The 19,806-nt window shown below is 42.2% G+C and overlaps 1 protein-coding gene across 1 annotated transcript in view; it reads right to left on the bottom strand.

Annotated features, from left to right (window-relative positions):
* Positions 1–19,806, bottom strand: part of LAPTM4B (lysosomal protein transmembrane 4 beta) — a 59,464-nt gene that overhangs the window by 15,246 nt on the left and 24,412 nt on the right. The window contains exons 5-6 of the mRNA XM_040546604.1: positions 11,184–11,282; positions 4,853–4,948 (exon numbers count right to left, since the gene is read on the bottom strand). Coding sequence (XP_040402538.1) covers positions 4,853–4,948; positions 11,184–11,282 — 195 coding nt within the window. The remainder of the gene's footprint in view (positions 1–4,852; positions 4,949–11,183; positions 11,283–19,806) is intronic.

Raw genomic sequence — 19,806 nt, 5'->3', positions numbered from 1 at the left:
TCCTCCTTTTGTAAGAAAGGGACCTGTAATCCAAGCATCTCAGAAGGGTTCACAGCTGCTGCAGCCAGAAAGTAACTATGGACCCTTTTTACCTTTTGTACCACGACATCCCAGCTAGTATGGATCTGATTTTTTTTTCTCAAGAATATCTCAGTCATGAATTTTATATTTCCATTTAAATGTGAATTTAGATATATTTTCAAGCAGGTAAAACAGGCAACTCCCTATTCAAACATCAGAAGAGGGAAAATAATTATCTTTATGAAGCTATAAGTAAATTCATATTTATCTGCCAATGGAACATCCAAGAATTTGATTTTGCCAAGATTTTAATAGACCAGAGAATAAATAAGAATAAATATAGTAGCTGACACATCTTCTCTTGCAACAGGCATGGGTGTCCCTTCAAAATGTGGCACACAGCAGTCATCAAGCAATCATAACACAAGTGTGATTCAAGTAATTTTCTATGGCAATTTGTCTGTAATTGTAGTTATTAGAGAACATGGATTTACCCATTTTTTTTCCATTTTCAGGATAAATCCTGTTGGTACATAGAATTTTGAATTCAAGGATGAGTTTGCTGATGATTTGTTATTGATCTCTTACTGACACTTATTTTCCCTGAGTGCAAATTACAATAGAAATAAGGTACGTGTCCTTTTTAACATACTTTTCAAAGACAGCTCTCCCCAAATTTGTTGTAAGGCACAGTAATGCAATGTTTGTAGCAGTAAATTTCTTAGCTTCATTGAACATATTGATGTAACTGCAGAGAGATTTTGAATTTCTAATCATCCTAATATATAAGCCAGATCTTTCAAATTTGACAGTAAACAAACCCATGCTCCAGTCCATATCTGAACTCCATACTAAATAGAATCATAGTATCGTTCAGGTTGGAAAAGACCTCTAAGATCATTTGGTCCAACCTTTAACCTAGTACTAAAGTCCACATCTAAGCCATGCTACGAAGTTCTACATGTACACGTTTCTTGAAGACCTCCAGGGACGGTGACTCAACCACTTCCCTGGGCAGCCTGTTTCAATGCCACACAACCCTTTCAGTGAAGAAATTTCTCCTAATATCCAACCTAAGCCTCCCCTGGCTCAACTTGAGGCCAATCTTCCTCATCTTATCACTCGGTGCTTGGGAGAAGAGCCTGATCCCCACCTCATTACAACCTCCTTTAAAGTAATTGTAAAGTACAGTAAGGTCTCCCCTGAGCCTCTTTTTCTCCAAACTAAACAACCCCAGTTCCCTCAGCTGCTCCTCAAAAGACTTGTTCTCCAGACCCTTCACCAGCTTTCTTGCCCTTCTTTGGACATGCTCCAGCACCTCGATGTCCTTCTTGTACTGAGGGGCCCAAAACTGAACACAGTACTCGAGGTGCGGCCTCACCAGAGCCGAGTACAGAGGGACAATCACTTCCCTAGTCCTAGTGGCCACACTATTCCTGACACAAGCCAGGATGCTGTTGGCCTTCTTGTCCACCTGAGCACACTGCTGGCTCATATTCAGCCAGATATCGACCATCATCCCCAGATCCTTTTCCTCTGCACAGCTTTCCAGCCACTCTTCCCCCAGCCTGTAGTGTTGCACGGGGTTGTTGTGCCCCAGGTGCAGGATCTGGCACTTGGCCTTGTTGAACCTCATACAGTTGGCCTGTATGAAGTACCAAATGTTTTTGGTAATGCCATGTTTAGCAACTGAAAACTTCATAACTTTAAAAAAAATCTTGGGTGCAGCGTATAGATGAGAGGCATTACTTGCACATTGTATATGGCACAAGGGATACTAGGAAATAATAGCTGGGACCTGATCTCTAGATTTTAGAAGTATCAGGATATATTTAAACCTAGTTACACTAAAATGTAGCTATTATGCCCAGTCCCATATTTAAGCCCAGATTTTTACTTCCATTTGTATGGATTGCTATTCTTTTAGCTAGTGCTAGTGACAAGTATGTATAAAAAAAAAATCCTGAATACAAGAATATGCCCTGCAGTTAGGACCTACAGCTCTGTTGGAATTCAGGCAGCAGGTTTGATTCTAAAAATGATACATTTCTTTTGAAGTAGAGGGCAGAGATTGACCCACATTTTTTCAGAAACTTGTAGTTTGTAATTAAAAAGCACATTGGGGTGAAGAGCCTTGCCAAAAGAAGTTTCCTATCATCAAACCCTTCATTTCATACATAAATACACTTGAGTGTTGGGGGAATGTTATACAATTCAGCAGACAGCAGTGACCTATCAGAACATTTCAAATTTTTATGAAGCTTACTCAAGAATCCTAAACTCTCAAAGGACCTCAGCACTCAACTTTCTAAGTCCTATTCTTCCACGCTTCATTTCCAAACCACTTTTTTTCCAATTGTGTTGAGTTTACTTTTTAAAAATTATGTGAACAGAGATTTTTGATGATCTCTTTCAGCCTATGCATTGTGAAAAAAAAAAAATCTTTTTCAGTCCTCAGATTGGGGGGTGAAGGGAGGGAAAAACAATCTTCTGATTCAAAGCACAGGAGAATGAAGATTTAACCCTACAAACTCTGTTGTTCCTTGCTGAAGCTTAGCAAAGAGCATAAGAAAGAAGGGCTGCTCAGGAGTACATCAGCTCCTCCATCACATCCCTGAGTGCTGGGTGCTGGCAGGTGGCCATGGAGTTTGTCAGGGAAAGATGTGCAAGAGGTGAAATGTGACTGCATCACCTGGAGGTGAAGGAACTCATCCTGGCCGGAGAGAAGCACTCAGACACAGCTTTTCATGAGGCTTGCCTCCATCCCGAGTAACGCGTTCAAAAACCAGAATGTTAGTGACTCTCCCTTCCTGCCTCTCTGGCAGGGCCTGAGAAACTCTTCTCCAGCGGCATTGCTCCTGAGCCTTTCTGTACTCCTGAACCAGAATTTTGTGGTGAAGAAGATGGTTAGCTGAGAAATTCCCACACAGCACTTTCTACAGGACCTGATCTAACATCATCCCATTGAACTTACAAGGAATGAACAAATACGTTGTAGCTGAAAGCAACAGATTCTGGCCATGTTCACATGAAGAGAATGTAAATACTGGGGAAGGAAAATAAGTCTAATGGTCAGGGCACTAGCCAGGGACACACAGCCTTTCTCAAAACCTGCCTGTGCGGTAGCTGTCTTTTAAGATCAAGACAAGCAAAGTTAAATTAAACTCTCAATGCAAGAATACGCCATATGTAAAACAGGGTGAAAGGGCTTCCTTTCCCCACAGAAACACTCACAAGAAATTTAAAGATGAGGAGGCAGCTCAGATTACTTTGGTAATTAAACACAATTTTATAGTGAACGCAAAAGTACTGAGATAAATTCTCATAGCCACGCATGTCTAAAAACCGAAGTCTTCTGCTCTGTAAAGGAAGCAGTGGAGCATGTGTTTTTAACCCATGTCTTAAAAAGCCTTGGTAAATTTAGTTTCCTAGATGGCTCAGCTGACATTCTCCCACTGCCAAGCCTGCCAGTGCTGTGGTTTGTGTAGTTAGCAATGATTGAAAATGAGTTACAACAACCTACACACTGAAAAAAAGAGCTATCAAAATTATTTCACATAAAACTCATGTTTTTACTCAAAGTAGATTCCGGTTAAGAAAATAGTAATATGTCTTAGCCTTCAATAAACCCATATTTTTATACCTAAATGTCCCGTTTGCCAGCTCTGATCGTAGCCTGTAAAACTTCCTATGCTTCTCTTAGAGCTAGAGATCATGTGAGAATTACAGCTTTCATGTGAAAGCAGTTTTTTAGCCCTTGAATCCACACAGGAGTCACTCATTCTCATGGTTTTAAGTTGTTGGTCTAATGTCTCAACATGTGGAGACCACCCATGCTTCTGGAAAACCTGAGGAGGGCAGTCCTGAAATTTTACCCAAATGATCCCAAGAACCACGATCATGCTGCTGTCATTCGGTTATATAAATTACGTAAAGACATAATTTACATAAACTTGTTCCATAAACCAGTGGTGTCACCCAGGGACTGATTTGGCACACTGCCCTCAATGTGGGGCAGCTCCACAGAGATCACTGCAAGCAGAACTAGCTCTTTCCATGGACTGCATTCATTCAGTGCCTTCTACAACCAGCAAGACTTTGCTTAGCAGTAGCACTCTGCGCGTGTGCATGTCAGCACTAAGACACTATAAAGTGAACTGATATCTTCCATCCTTTGTGGTTAAAATCTGTTTATTCACTTCTTTCATGTTGCTCTTTGTTTCGTTGTCTCCTTACTTCACAAAACCCATCACGCGTTGGGAGATGGATCACTGAACTTGTGTTGATTTTAGATCCTCTCTGTGTTGGTGCAAAGTGCTACCACTGAGTGCTGAGTGCCCTAAACCACAGTTTCTATAGCTAAATTCACATTTTGCAGCAGGTGTAGAGCATGGCATCCCTGGGTCCTAATCAGTCCCTGAACTGATCATAGTTCCAGCTGTGGCATCCCGGGGTGTGGTCTTCCAGGCTAAAGACCCGTTTCATCCCACACAGCAGTGGGGGCTGTGCCATCTCACGTCTTAACATGAGATTATCACACAGCTGGAGAGTTCAGGGCTGGAGGCATTCCTGGGCCAATGAGATCAGCTGTAGTTTATGCCTAACACAGATTCTTTAGCAGACTGTGCATAAAATAAAACCAGTACTTTAGCAACAGGTCTCATTTCAACAACAGCACCCCAAGCCATTAAAACTCAAGTCTAAACATAACCAACAGATGAGGACTCTTGAAGGAATGAAGATGGCTAACTAAGGAGTTAGAAATTAATAGAAAATAGAGATATTGACACAATATTAGACAAATATTTTCTCTGTGGTCTAACACCCTTACCGCAGTGTCATTGGTGGTAATGTACACCAACACATCTGAGTTGTTCCTGCCATTAATGTACCGGTAACAGTTCCACACGCAGCTTATCAAGTAACCCTGCAAAGAGAAGGAAGTTATCATTATGTGCAGAAGATAAACCATACAAATTTTCCTGCCATACATTTGTGCAAATTCTTGAACCTGGACTGGTTAAGCGCTCTAGCTTGACATTGAGAACAGAAGGGGAGCATAAATACAGCAAGTTCCATGAAAACAAATAAACAAGCTCATTATTTGGAAAAAAAAAAAAAAAAAAAAGATATGATTATCAAGCTTTCTTTTGCTAGAGAAATTTCAGCCTCCTATCTTTTTGTTCTGTGCCTTTATGAAAGGCCATATCATAAAGGAAGCTTTCCACGACGCCCTGTAAATTGTGTGCTTGCCTAGTCTTGTGATACCAAGGAACAAAGGCAGAGTAGTGCGGAGTGAGTCATGCTCTTCAGAGCTCTGTACACAAACCAGGGCATTTAAAAAATGAAATACTACTATAAATATGAATATGAGCCTGAGAGAAGCATGAGACAGTCACTTTGCTTGCTGCAGTGACTGTAAGTTTGTGCAGGGATTCTGTAAGTGATCCAACACCTCTTTATCCCCAATTTTACTTAAACGAGCAGGTCACATATGCAAGCTTTCTTCCTTACACCTCTCTAAATACAGAGAGATATGAGTTCAGACACCTCACTGCCATGCATAGGATGCTGCACACTGGCAGGGGTGAGGTTTACCATGTAAAATGAGCATACAAGTCAGATCATGACAAACCAGAGAAGGTGTTGCAGATGCAGAATGCCTCAGGTACAACAGAAAAAATAAACAGAAACCAGTTCTGGATTCCTCCATGATAAGGCTGTTTAAGTATTGTCACTGAGTGTTAGTGGTCTTCAGAAAGCTGAAGCAAACCCCAGTAGAAAGAGCACAAGCAGGCTGGGATCTGAAACATCATCAAGAAAATTACAGGAACCCCTCCATGTCCTGTGGTTGGAAGCCTAGCTGGTGACTACATGATGACTCCATTTATCACATGCATGGTTTCAATACTCCTTTTCACTTAATCTGAGATTAAATCAATGTACTCCATATGACCGGAATAGTCTGTGGTCTTCCTATTCTTGCCTGAACAGAGAAAATTGCCAGTGTATAAGTTTTTACTGAAATCTGAAATTACTTCTATCCTTTTAATCCTTATTGCAAATACTTTTTTTTTTTTTTTTCCAGTATAAAGGAAAGAAAATATTGCAGCAATATTCCTACCGCAGGATCATAAACTTAGCTGTTTTTGTTCCTGGAGCTCACTTGGCTCCAGATAGCAAAGAGCTAGGAGTCTGCCTGGCAAAGACCTAGGAGTCTGCACTTATTTTATAGCTGGTTAGGCAAAATGCTCACATCTCCTCTGCCAGAAGGAGACGTTCCAGTCTGGCCAGCAGCAAGGAGCAAAGTGGCTGGATGGAAGACAGGCAGCAAGAACACATGGAGGAGTAGGACTCAGATCCTCAGCATGCCATGGACAAGGCTGGTGGGACTAAGCAGCCCCCTGTGGAGCTTTCTGCTTCCCACGTAGCCACACAGGACAGTGATGAGGTGAACAACGTGATTTGATAGCATCCAACTTATATTTTTACTCAGTGGGCTCTGCATAGCAGTCCTTCCACAAACCTAGCATGTGCAAATTGAACTGCCAGCGCTGATTGGATTTGCATGTGTATCTCTCAGAATGAGTCATATTTTTGTGACTCACTTGCACTGATGACCTTCCAAAAGCCTCTTATCCTCTTCAGCTGCCCTGTGCTTCCTCCCTCTCCAGAGCTGTCACACAGGAGCTGTGTTTCTCAGGACGCCACATGACTCACTCATCGCTTGCCTGCAGACCAGGAAGAGGTCTTTTTTTTTTTAATATTTTTTCACCGGGGCTGAGCTGGCTGAAATCCAGTACGTTTTCTTCCTCTTTTTAATGACACTTCACAGATCCTGGATGATGTGGAGGTGTCACGGGCTTTGACAATACTTTCTTCTATCAAATGGGGAGGATGACAGTAGTCTGGAGCGAGCTGAGTGCTAAGGGCAGGGCAGGCTGGCTCTGCACCCCGAGCAGTGGGCTATGCAAACCTGACACAGGTTACTGGAACCAGTCTTGTAGAGGCATGTAAATGATGAACTGCATCTTTTTTTTTTCCCCCAGAATTGAGTAACAACGACACTGTTGTTAATGATAAATGGTAATAAGTACTTCAGTAGCTTTTGATACTCAGATGCCAGGCACTGAGAAAGGTATGAGGTAGTACAGAGCAGAGTACTGAATGCAGGACACTTGTGGGGACAGCTCATCTTCATAAGAAACCCATGCACAGCAAGGTCACCTGTTTGCAAGCCAATCTTTATGCTGCTTCTGTTCAAATCCAAAGCGAGGGAAGCCCCATTTCTGGTAACACAGCCTTGTCTGGGAGAGGCTAGCAGGAGATTTATCTTTGAGTTCTCTTCTTCTGCTATGTGTGGTGAATAAACCCCATTTAACCCCACAACGTGTACACACAGCCTCTCTGCCTCCCAGCCCACCAGGATGCATGAGCTGTTTCTCAGAGGGGGAGGCCTGCTCCAGCCCTTGGGGTGAAGAGGCCTCCAGTCAGCACACACCACATAGTTGGCGATAATCAGACCTATGTAAAAGCCCAATGCACTCTGAGAGGTATTTTCATACAGCACAACACAGGCTGCTGACAGACTCCTTTTGGTGCAGCAGCCTCTGTTCCAGAGGAGCACGGTGATGCCACCATCACTTGGAGGATGAGGATGCCAAAAGGGCTGAGCAAGGAAACAGGCACCGCACTTCTTCCTGCCAGTTTTCGGTCCCTCCACTTGTGTGGTGACAAATGACACTAGCTCCAAAGGAACTGAAACCCACAAAACTATAACTCTGCCTCTCACAGAAGTTTTTGCATGCAGATGTTTAGCTGCACAAGATTTCGGCTCAAGCTGAAATATATATGAAGACTTCAGAGTGATCCGAATGGCAGAGCGGTTGGCTACATGTATTTCACACATAGTGCTGCAGGAGGGTGCACACGGGGCTGCTTTACTGATCAAATCTGCAATTAAATCCATCTTCCCAGCACATTTGAATGTGCATCTTGTGAGTATAAGAAGGTTTATACAGGTTAGCCCTGCTGGGAGCATCCATGGGTCTGAGATACTGGGTCTGTCCTGGTGAGCACAAAACGGGGTGAGCACCACCTTATCCCATCTGCTGAGCACCACCAGGGGTGGTCTGGTTCCCAGGCTCACCAGTACACCCCCACAGCTTCTAGGCATATCACAGGAACCAGGGTGACCCTGAACTGGAATACCTTTCGGCTGCCTCTTCCTCCCTACTTTCCATCAAAAGGATGGCCAGCAAAGAAGAGAAGAGGCCAAAGTCTGCAGCTGCAGAGTGCCAGGGCAGCGAGGGGGAAGGATTTATTTGGTTGTGTTTGTGCTCACTGGACTCTACCTCATTTGTGCATGGGGGGCTTTGCCAAGGCTGGGGAGGGGGAGGTTGAGGCCTCAGGTTGTCTGTGCCAGCAGCTGGGGCTGGCCAGAGAAAACCGGGGCTCCGTTCCCCAAAGCAGCTGCAGAGAAGGGCACGATTCAAAAGCCACCCTGTTGGCTTTGTGCCATTTGAAGTGCTGCGTACATTCAGTTATGCTGCTGGCTGTCCTTCGTCAGCCAGTTAGGAAACACCTATGTTTCATGGTATGTAGCTCTGGTTCAGCTTCTAGACAAACAGGGTAAGCGGTATAACACATTTTGGTCTACTCTGAAAAAGTCTCTCACTTGGCATGAAGTATCTGTCCATGCATCTATCCATCCACCTGAAATATCTATTAGCTGCTTGGGATCCAAGTGAATCCTGAGGGCTATAAAGACAAGTGCTGGTGTGTGGTTGGCTTTCATTCATTCTTACTGCCCTCTTTTGTCCCCCACTTTTCACAGACTTATGTACAAAGCACAATACTTCTCTCTGACACATCGATATCTCAATTTCTGCTCAATAGTGTTTTCATTTGCATGTAGCTAGACCCACAATAAAAGTGTCCCGATGCCAAATGTTTCTGACAAATTATGTGATTCTGTTTCATGTTTCCAACCAGACGAATTCAGCTTTTCCTACTGTAGCTTTTCCTAGGTTACAATGTTTTGGTTTCTCTCTATTTCGGAGGGAGAGGGAGCTCAGGCATATTTTTATGTACAGCACCTTTTCAGTTTCAGTATATAAACCTGGTGCCATCTGTTAAGTCTATCAGTGATAAAGTGTGATGCATGTCATAGCGTCCAGCTTTCTCTTCATGTGGCAGACTCCAAAAATCTGCATAGCAGCTCTTCTGGAAACACAAGAAATCCAAATTAAAACGCTAACTGAAATTTAGCATGTGTTTCTGTGTGAGTCATATTTTTGTGACTCATTTGCACAATAATATGTTGCTAGAATGAACATTAAGAAAAGCAGTAGTCTGTAATAACCCTGGCTGTAAAGAGCTCAAATAGAAGAATGGAACATTAACTAATACTTCAATCTAACTATTCTTGAAAAAAATATGTGTAGCAGCTTTAAAATAGAATGATTATTTTGCACTATTAATTTCTTAGATTTCTTTTTTTCTGTAGTAAGTATTTTTTGCTATTCCAATTTTAGTTGCATTTATTTTATAAGCTTGAGACATCTTCGCCATACTTTTTCAATGAAACACCTGACCCACCAGGAAAAAAACAAGGTGATGCTTGCATCCAAGAGTTTTAAAGAGCATGTTGCTTGTGTCACCTGGCGGATCTACATATTTATTACATTCAAAGGTGAAAAAAAATCACAACTCTATTGCTGTGAACATATATATGGACAAAGCCAGAAGGCTAAATTATATTTCTAAGTCAAAAATAGAAAAATGAATATCACTTCCAATTGCACCTTAAAATATCTTATCTTTTCTTTCCAACTTTGAAAGAGCTTCAATAATCTAATCCACTTTTTTTTTCTTTTTTTTTTTGGTCACAATAACCTTCCCTGTTCATGCTGTATGGAAGCAACTTCCTGTCCCGGCTCTTCAGGATGTCTCTAACCTAATGTGTAGCTGCTCTGCAGAGGAAGAGCGAGAGCTATTCTGACACCAAACCAACAGCAATTAAATAATTACTCCCTGTTCCCTTTTTCTGCCCCATGTGACAGTCCTCTGTGCTGGCACTCCCAGGAGGGACTGCCTGGATCTATTTAACCGCTTCTTGTATGAGAGCTCTTCCATCCTTCGGATCACTTTCCTTCTGTTCCTGCTGGTTCTGCAGCTCTACAGCATCCTTTTTGAGATAGGACTGTGTGCTTCAAGATGCCGGTGCATGGCAGACATCACAAATGGCACAGAAACCCTTAGATTTCTTTTTTAATTTCTTTTATTTCCTATTTATTTCTTTATTTCATTAGGTTATATATATATATATATATATATATATATATGATATTTTATTAACATCTAATATTCTTATTATTTGATTCACTTGTTTGACCAGAACTGAGAAGTAAACTAATACTTTCACAGGCCTATGTTATTACAGCTACAAGACCCCTTTTCAGGTGCTCATGCTTAGTTCAGAGTTGTCTGCGGTGTCTGTGAAACAGGATTGAATTTCCTCTGTGCCCATCACTTAGAATATATCACCATGGGGTTTCTCCACTGTTTTATTGCTCAGTAACTGAGAGCCATGAGACCCTTCTACAAAGCTTTCTCAGCTGATTGCTTCCCTATTTTGGGTGACATTGCAAAAAAACATTGTCATTAGATCTTCATTCCCTTTCCCAGATCTTTTGTGAATGGACAGCATGGGGCTTTGTTGTAAAAACTGATGATTTACCTTTATCCTCTATTTCCTAGCTACAACGTACGAGAGGACCTTTCCTCTTGTCCCTACACTTCTCAGGGTGTGTTTTTTTATTTTTTTTAAGCCTCTGATGAGAAGCCCTGCCAAATATCTTTGAAAAAATAAGAAGTCTGTATCAACAGTCCCTTCCTTGTCCACTCCTTCAACAGATTTAAGTATCATGCGCTCCCCCTACAAGCATCGCACTTCCCCATTGGGCCCTACATGTTCATGTGTCTGTCTGTGACATTTTCTCCGTTCTTTTTTATTTTTTTCACAATACCTACCACTTTGCTTTGTGCAGCTTTCAGACTGCCTGGTCAGTATCTCCCTATGTGTCTTCTGGGGACAGGACTCCCAGAGGGAGCATTTCGCCCATGACTAGAAGTAGGTGGTATACAAATAATGGACTTACCTTAAAAGCCAAAATGATGCTTATGAAAAGGAGTATGATCACAACCAGGCATGTAGGGTTCACAGACATGATCTCTTCCTTGTAGGGAAAATTGCTGGGCTGCAAAAGCAAAAATAAGCAAAACACTGTAAGTTAATCTCACGAGTCATTTAAGATCCATTCAATTAGTGCAGTCTATAATTAATAGCTTAAAAAACTTGCTATGATCTACTAAATTGGGAGCTCTCTGTACCAACAACCAATTTCAGTAAATTTGTCTGGAACATGTGCTACAAAGGCTCAGCCTGCCAAATGCTCCCCGGAGGGCCGAGGAGATTGCTTTTGCTCTATGTGTGTGGTGGGTTTTCTTTCCCTTTGTGCACACTGGTTTTGTAATGGACACAGATTGACAAGGGGTATCCCTCTGTGGGCTTTGCAGCAGGAAACGTGCCCTCTGGGGCAAATGACAGGCAAGTTCTGGTCCTATGAAGTGGTCACTATCTTACAAGATACAGTACTCTGGCTGTGGTTGCCAAAGACCAGTGGCAGCTCCTTCCAAGAGTCAAAGAGGAAAAGTCCAGACAGCACAATCCTTTCACCTAAATATTTGATCAAAAGACATTGGCTGTATTCAAATCCATCTTCTCTTAGCTAAATTTGGATTAGTTCTCCCAGGGGCACTTGTTAGTGCTGCTGTTCCCCAAGGCGTGGGCCGTCCAGGGGAGCAAAGACATCACGTTAAATCTGAATGTGCTCCAGGCCCTTCTGTTATCTTGTACGTGAAATTGAGGTGACAACATTCATCTTCTTAAGAGCAGTGATTTAGAACTGTGGGATGCTTCACGATCAGTGGCTGAAAAACAACCTCTAAAAATGTTTTGCTATATCTGGTATCGCTTTAAAAAACAAAAACAAAACAAACAAAAAAAAACAACAACAAAAAACACCCTTTAAAATGAATTGTTTTGAAACATGGCAGCACAGGGGTTCCTGTTCCAGATGGAAGAAACCATTCTTTGCAGACAGAGCCACTCTTCACACATGATAGCTCCGCTGCAGCAGCAGCAGCAGCTCACTATAACTGCATGCATTAGCTCCTTCCATGCACAGCCCCCTTTTTCCTTACAGGTCTAATTACTTAAGCAGGCCAGCACTGAATCCCTGTCAGGACAATTAAACAGCCCAAGCTACAACTGTACTCTTGGCAACAATGGTGAAAACCCAGCGTAACCCCTTGATGCCCCTTACACCAGAAGTCAGAGCAGTGCTTCAGGAAATTCTCCTTTTGGACAGCCGCTGGCGAGAATAGCTCTTAATGTAGTGCTTCCATGAACTGTTCAGAGTGGTTAACATCAGCTGCAGCTGTAGCCGATGCAGATAACAGTTACATAAGCACATTTTTCACTTCTTGACAGCAACATTTCTGTTAATGTACTGAATTTCATGGCTGAGGTTTTTATCGTGTTATCTTCTTTGTCGAGGTACAACTTTTGTAGGAAACCAACTTGCTATAATTCAATGAGTTACTTCTTTTTTTTTTCTTTTTTTTTTTTTTTCACACAAGGTTATTGCTAAATATAGTGGCTGCGGTCACCCAGAGACCAAGAAAGCAAGAGTGTATGCCAAGAAAAGATGCACTGCAAAGTAAAATCAACCCCCTTATATACAGAACATTTAAGTACTATGACCACAACCCACCCTACTGCTTGCAGGAGTGAGGCCATAGGCTTGGTTAGAAAGCCCAGTCAGTTAGGGTCAGTCCCAGTAAAACTGCCCAAATAGGTTACCTTTTAGTACTGATCTACCATTAAAAACTATTCAGACTAATTCATGAGTGTAATAAGAACTTCCTCGCTTGGCTTTGGTCTTCATATGCTCTGGTTTTGGGGAACCGGTCGCTAGTCAAAGACTGGACAACTGTATACTGGGGTTTTCATGCCTGTTTTATGCCTGCTTCCAAACATCATTGCAACTGGGATTTGCACGGGGGCAAGAGGAGGGTGGGAAAATGACCAAGGAAGTTCCTGCAACCTTGAAGAGCAGGAACATCTGCTGGAGCCAGGAGCCCTGGCCAAGTCTGGGAGCAGCACATCCCTTACGTCAGCAGTGCTTTAAGTGAAAGGGCCTAATCAGCACTGAAAGCAACAAGCTGGGAGAGTACGTGAGGAGCACATTCTGTGGTTTCTGTCCTCCACACTCAGGTTTTGGAGTTTCCTTCCTGGAGAGACATGAGGTGGGAGCAAGCCCCACGTGGTGGCTGCCCCCACAAAGTGGTGCCCGGTAGATCTTCATGTGCTGTGTGAAAACCAAAGCAGGCCCCTCCTGGGGCTTCCCTGCTTGCTGCGTGGGACAAAAGGCTTCTGGGGCTGCGTGGAAGGCCCAGGGCTGTGGGTCATTGTGGAAGAAGTTCATTTTGTTTGGCAACCAGGCTGGTTGCACCTGCCAGCCAGAAGATATTTAATGCTGGCTTGCCCAGGCTGGCCGACAAGCCACCTGATCTTGACTCACAACCACAAACCCCTTCAGTGCAGTAGGAAAAACAGTTTATGAAACCTTCATTTTGCAGAGAAGCAGAAAAAATTACAGGAAGTGTCTCAGCTGCCCAGTGCAGGTACTGCTGCGGAGCTGGTCCATGCCAGGAAGGTCCCCTTCATTCCCACCATAACCAAGTGCCAAAAGTGGCTCAGATGAACCAAACACCCATTGTCCTCGGCTGATGCTGCAGTGATGAATTCAAACACTGATGTGACTGTATGAAGTGGGAAAAGACAAATTCTGATCCCGTGCAAGGGGTTTGTCACCCATGGGGAAACCAGGAGCCGGAAGCCTGCCACAGGGATGGCCCTGGGCACCAGGGTCAGGCCAAAGGTTTGGCAAATGCACGCGTGCCATAACTTCTGGGATAAGCTCAGCGTCAAATGTTGTGCAAGGTCTGATGAAGCTCAGACAGAAATATGGCTGGGTGGGAAAAAATCCAGCCCGTCACTGGAAATGCAGGAGGGATTTTGCGGGAAGATGTTGTGAAATTTCATGCACTGAGAAGAAGTACTTGTAGTGGTGTGGCACTGGCATGCTAAAGTCTTAATTAAAGTGTCATTCATAACCTTGTCATGGACACTGAGTGCACTGCATGCATAATAATATACCCTTAAATTTTCAATAAAAAATAATTACTGCTTATATGTAGCAAAGCTCTATTAGAGACTTCAAAGGAATCTAAATCTTGCATGGCAAGTATATGGTATTGACATTGTACAAATGCACAACAACAGAAAGCCCAAGCCTGAAGCTCCTTCTTGTTCCCTCTTGTACAACCACCCATGCTTTCCTTCCTCTGGGACCACAAAAAATCCACTTCAAATAATGGAGTGGGTTCTTATTCAACAGTTACAATACTCTGAAATTAGATCTTACAGAATTGAAATAAAACAGGAATGAATCTGTAGAATTTTTAAAACCCTACTAGGAAGTTAATTGTACTTCTTTGGAATTATAAAATGGCATTAAAATGTCAGAAAGAATATTCCATTTTTAAGCTTTAGTTTATAGGAATCAGTTCTTTAATTTTAATCTTTTACATTCTCTAGACCTCTTTCCTAGGATTGAAAGGTATGACTGGTACAACCTGAGTTGTTAGACAGCAGCATCACAGCTATTTAATATACTCTGAAATTTTCTTTAGATGACCTGAGAAAGTTCTGTACTTTCATATAAAAAAAAAAACAATGTTGCATAACTCAGCTGCAGACTAGCCTGTTCTGCACCTCTGGTTCAATTCATTATGTATACTGTTATCAGATGACAGAAGATGAAGTGTTTAATTTTAAGGTTTTAGAAAGCACATACATCAAAGTGCTATTTGGGGTAAAGAAATGAAATGTGTTTTAGGTCAAACTACTTCAGACCTCTACTGCTCCAAGAACCAAGAAGATTTTTTTATACATGCAACATTTGCTCTATGTGAAGATTTTTTTTTCCTGGTGACAGTGATAATGACCAAGATGTCCAACACAACCTTCAGAAAGTTTTATGACACGTCATCTCCCTGCGACGTTTCAAATGACAGATTTGTAACATCTACTTATTTTACATGACCCTTTGTGCTGAGATGCTCTTGCAGTGTATGGGATTTAAGGGACACACCTGTGTGCAGCTGGGTACTAAATGGCAATGCCAAGTTTCCAAAGACACTTAACAACTCTGAAAGAAGCAGTCAGCGTAGGCTGACATTACAAAACAGCTTGTGAACACCATGCTCAGTGTTTTGGAGTTGCAACACTTTTAGCTAGGGCTCTGCCTATCCTATTGATAGAATCCTATTTGCCTAAAAGTACAGAGAGGGTTTTATAGCAGCTTGCAACTCACCGTCGGTAGACTTAAATCCAGTAGATGTGCACCAAACTGAAGAGATAAAATAATTCCAGGTACTAGCATAGAGAAGTAGAAGTGATTAAAAATATGAGGGGTTGACCTTATGGTAAAAAATAATATTCTTCTGTGACTGCCAAATACAATGCATTACTTGAAGTATATGCTCTTCCAGATATTCAATAATGAATTTGAAGAATGATTGGGATTTTTCATTTCCCTTATGGAGCTGTGCTCCTTAAAACACCAATCCCCATATTCAAAGCAGTTTTAGAGGCATGAAAACTGAGAATGCCAGGAAGAAACACAATTCACTCCTTTACTTTCTGCCTTGCTTGGCAGGCCCCTGCAAAGGGAATTAGGGCAAGACGTCCCTAGGGCTGAATTATAAATCATCAGGAGCAATCACACCTAATTGGCATGACTCATATCTCACCTGTGGGGACATGGGTATTAACTGCAATCTTGTTCTCAATGTGGTGTTTAAGACTACAGACATATCTACCATGAACATCATTTAAAGGTAAGGGAACACGTCTATGGGTGCAAGCCTGTATAGCAGTACCTGGGCTGTATAGCTGCATTAGTGATATTATTGTTTAAAACTGGAGAAGTTTATTTTTAGTTTCATCTTGTTCTGCTCCTAAATCCTTTACGTTGTAAGAGCATCTCAGCATCTCTGAACATCTGATACCAGCAGACATGAATTTCACCCACTGTGTCTGTTTTTTCCTACTTAGAGCATATTTGCTCTGAACCAAATGTGACAACCTTTTGCTAGCTGATGTGGGCTCCTGTGTGGGGGTCCCAGGGATTCCTGCTGAGCTACTTGTTCTAGGGACCACAGCTCCGACAAGGAAGAGTCAACAGCTTCAAAGCTGTTGTAAAATCGCTTCAAAATGTTGTTGAACAGTTGGCGTTAGTGTACAAAATTCGCCTTGGCTGTTGGTAGTTTGTGCCAATCACTAATCTCTGCTGTAAATGATACAATAGAAATTTCTCTTCGTTTCTTACTGAACTTTACCTGGACTAGCTTTTAGCTACTCATTATCATTACACCTCTCATCTAATTTAAACAGCCTTTAAACCTAGCTGCTATGCATACAAAAACCATAATGGTATCACCTCTTGGTCTGCTTCTTTGACAAACTAGGCAGGAAATTTGATTATCTGTCATCATACTACAATTTATCCAGCTTTTATATGATTTACAGAGGAGCTTCTCTGCATGTACTTTGACTTTTAAGTTGGAGACACCAGAAGTAGGTAAACACAGCCTATGTGACCAACAGAGAAGGAAAGCCTCCTATCTTACTACTCATTGCTCTATATTCTTCAGCCCACAAATCTCAAGAATAGTATTTGCAAGCAGAAAAAAAAAAAAAAAAAAGTGGACTCTTGTTTTGTCACTTAGTTCCCAGGCTGCATTCTAGTTGCAGTTGCCATGGTATAAGCTCATCTTTATTCCTTTTTTTTTTTTTTAAATATTTATTCACATTTAGCAATGTAGCACACGTTGCTGAATGAACTCAGCTTCTCAATCAGTGTGGCTCACTCTGAGTAATGGCTCTGTCCATAATGTTATTTACATCTCCATCAGTCTCTGTGTCAGCTACAGGTTTTACTAGAAGTGATTTTGCTGGGGAAAGCACAAGTATTGATTCTGGGAAATGCAGAGATCTACTCACTTTGGGCAATGCAGTGTATAGTCTTTCAGAGGATGGCACAGCAGGACTAGATTAGGCTCCTGCTCTCAACCCTCCTCTAGAGGACTTGGTCCCTTTGGACAGTGACCTAGGGAAGCTCTCCCAAAGCTGACATTACCTTTGTGAATGGCCTCTTGGGCACCACAACCCTCCTCCATCTGCCATCTAACGTGATCTAATGCATTTGTTACATCCTTTATCGATCTAGTGCTTCACTGATGTTCTGAGTATCGTGCTGCGAAGTCAAATGGCTTACAAAGGTCTACTATACCCCTGCCCAGCTTTATTGACGAAGTCAGTAATCTTGTCAGTGAAAGAAAATGAGTTTCCCTGCAGGACTGATTTGCTGTGAAACCATGCTGGCAGTCATTAATCATATTTCTCTGTCCTAATCCTTTGTCAATTGACTCTCATCTCAGCATTTCTGCTACTCTGCTTGGTAGCAATGTCAGGCTAATCAGCCTATAATTATCCTGAAAATCCCCCTTGCCCTTCTGAGCACAGACAGTTTAGTGCTCATGAAGCCTTGTGCAATTTCATTACCCACGTAGAAAATGATTTACAACAGCAAGAAAGGATCTGTGCAATCAGACATTTTAACACTCCAGAGTGCACATTATCTGGGCTTGCTCATTTTAAAACGGTGTGTTCAGAGTGAAAACTCTTTAATATGTTTCTTGACTGTCAGTGAATAGAAAGTACTTCCAAAACCCCAGCTATATAAACATGTTCTACTGCTTGTTTCCAAATGCAGAGCAGAAATAGCTGGTGAACACTTCTTCCTTTTTTTTTTTTTTTTTGCATCAGTGCATTTATCACCTCTGCCCAACAAATGGCCTCTCCTTGCATTAGAAATTTTTCTTTTTCATTTCTAATATACTTATAAGTAGTCTTTTGGCCTTTTTGCAGTTATAGATTTTTCTCTGAGGTTGTTAGTTTTTTTTTTTTTTTTTTTTTTTTTTTTTTTTTTTTTTACCTCTGGTAACTTCTAATGAAGGTTTCATTAATTTGAGCTATCCAGAAATAAAACATCTCAACAGCGTGGGAAATTCTTATAAGATTAAATCTCCAGCTTTCTTGAAGTCAGCTCCATGCCTCAGTGTACGACAGGAAAAGCGTCATGGAAGAAAACCCAAATAGCAGCAGGTGGTGGCTACACTGAGGGAAAAATGTGTCCTTCTTGGAGTTATTGGTAATGCCTTGGAGTTGCTGTTAGAAATGTAGGTGAAAACAGGAATGTGGATTACAAAGAGTTCTGCTGCACAATTTCCAGTGTCCTCCAGGGTCTGCTCTTTGTATTTTGGCTATGGAAGGGCCAAAGACAGTGATGTCTTAGCAGACATTTTGAGGGAATTGGCCGTCCTTTGCCTTCCTGGTGAGCCGGCTCCAAATGTGGCACCAACAAGAACAGGAGCTCTTCAGCATGCAGTTCCCAGCCCCAGACTGCTGCTTTCCCCCTCATATTTTCCATCAAGGACCAAGATTAAACAAAACCTGGTTACAACGAGCCCCCTGGGATGGGGAGCGTGAGCTCCAGAGCTGCAGCTGGTCCTCATGCTGCCACAGGAGGGGGGCTGGCACTGACCCACAGTGAGGGGCTGCAGGAAAAGGGTGAAAAGGAGGGCTCCAGCCTTAATTTGTTCTTTTTCACCCTTATCTCTGAGTACCTTTTGAATTGTTCCTCTGCTTCTTTTCCAGTGTAGCACCAGCTGTGACTGTGGGCGGGTGTTAAGTAAGGTGAAGGATAACAGGCCCCTGATGCATCCCAGCTCCCGCTGGCTTGACACATTGCCTCTTCCCAGAGATTTGTGCAGCCACTTATCTGCCTGCTGTTGCTCATTGCCTGTTATTTATAATGCCCTAGGTGGTTTTCCATCCACATAACAAAGTTCACAGCCAAACTAATCTGCATTCAAGTTCTCAAGGTGGGTTTTCAGAGACAGCCGCTGTGTTAAGTTGTCCCAGAGCTCTGCAACTCCATCTGAACCCATCCAGACACAGCCCAGGACCCGAGATGAAAGATTTTTTTGTCTTCACTGTAGGTGGTTGCAATCACATACTTTAGGCTCACACAGTACTGAGTATGGACGTTTGGCCACAGTAGAACCTGTCAAGAAGGGAGCCTCTAATTGTCCCAAAGATGAGACAGATTGATAATATTTTCTAGAAAAAACAAACCTACCCTGAATCTAATTCCTGCCTAAAGAAAGCTGTGTTAAAGCCACCAAATAAATTCAAAGAAGCAACAAAACATCCTTGGTATAGCATGAGAAATAAGTCACTGGATATGAACGCAGTAACTGAATCCAAAAGCAATCTCTTAGGATCTCTCTCTTGCACTATCATCATCATTCCTAATGAAATGGTGCTGAGAGCTTCCACAGCATAACAAAACTCTAGAACTCTGCACAGATACATTAATGTAAGTAATGTAAGTTGGAAATGTAACTTGCAAGGGTGTGGAACACATATGAGCAAGCTCAAACTGAGAGGACTGTTCAAGGACTGCATAGGAAGACAACAGTAAACCATTGGCTAGAAATATGGGACAAACTGGGCACCTTGCATGG

This window comes from Cygnus olor, chromosome 2 (assembly GCF_009769625.2).
Source record: "Cygnus olor isolate bCygOlo1 chromosome 2, bCygOlo1.pri.v2, whole genome shotgun sequence".
In the NCBI taxonomy this organism is placed as follows: Eukaryota; Metazoa; Chordata; class Aves; order Anseriformes; family Anatidae; genus Cygnus; species Cygnus olor.
Note: the sequence above shows the minus strand (reverse complement) of the source record. Positions and strands in the feature narration are given on the sequence as shown.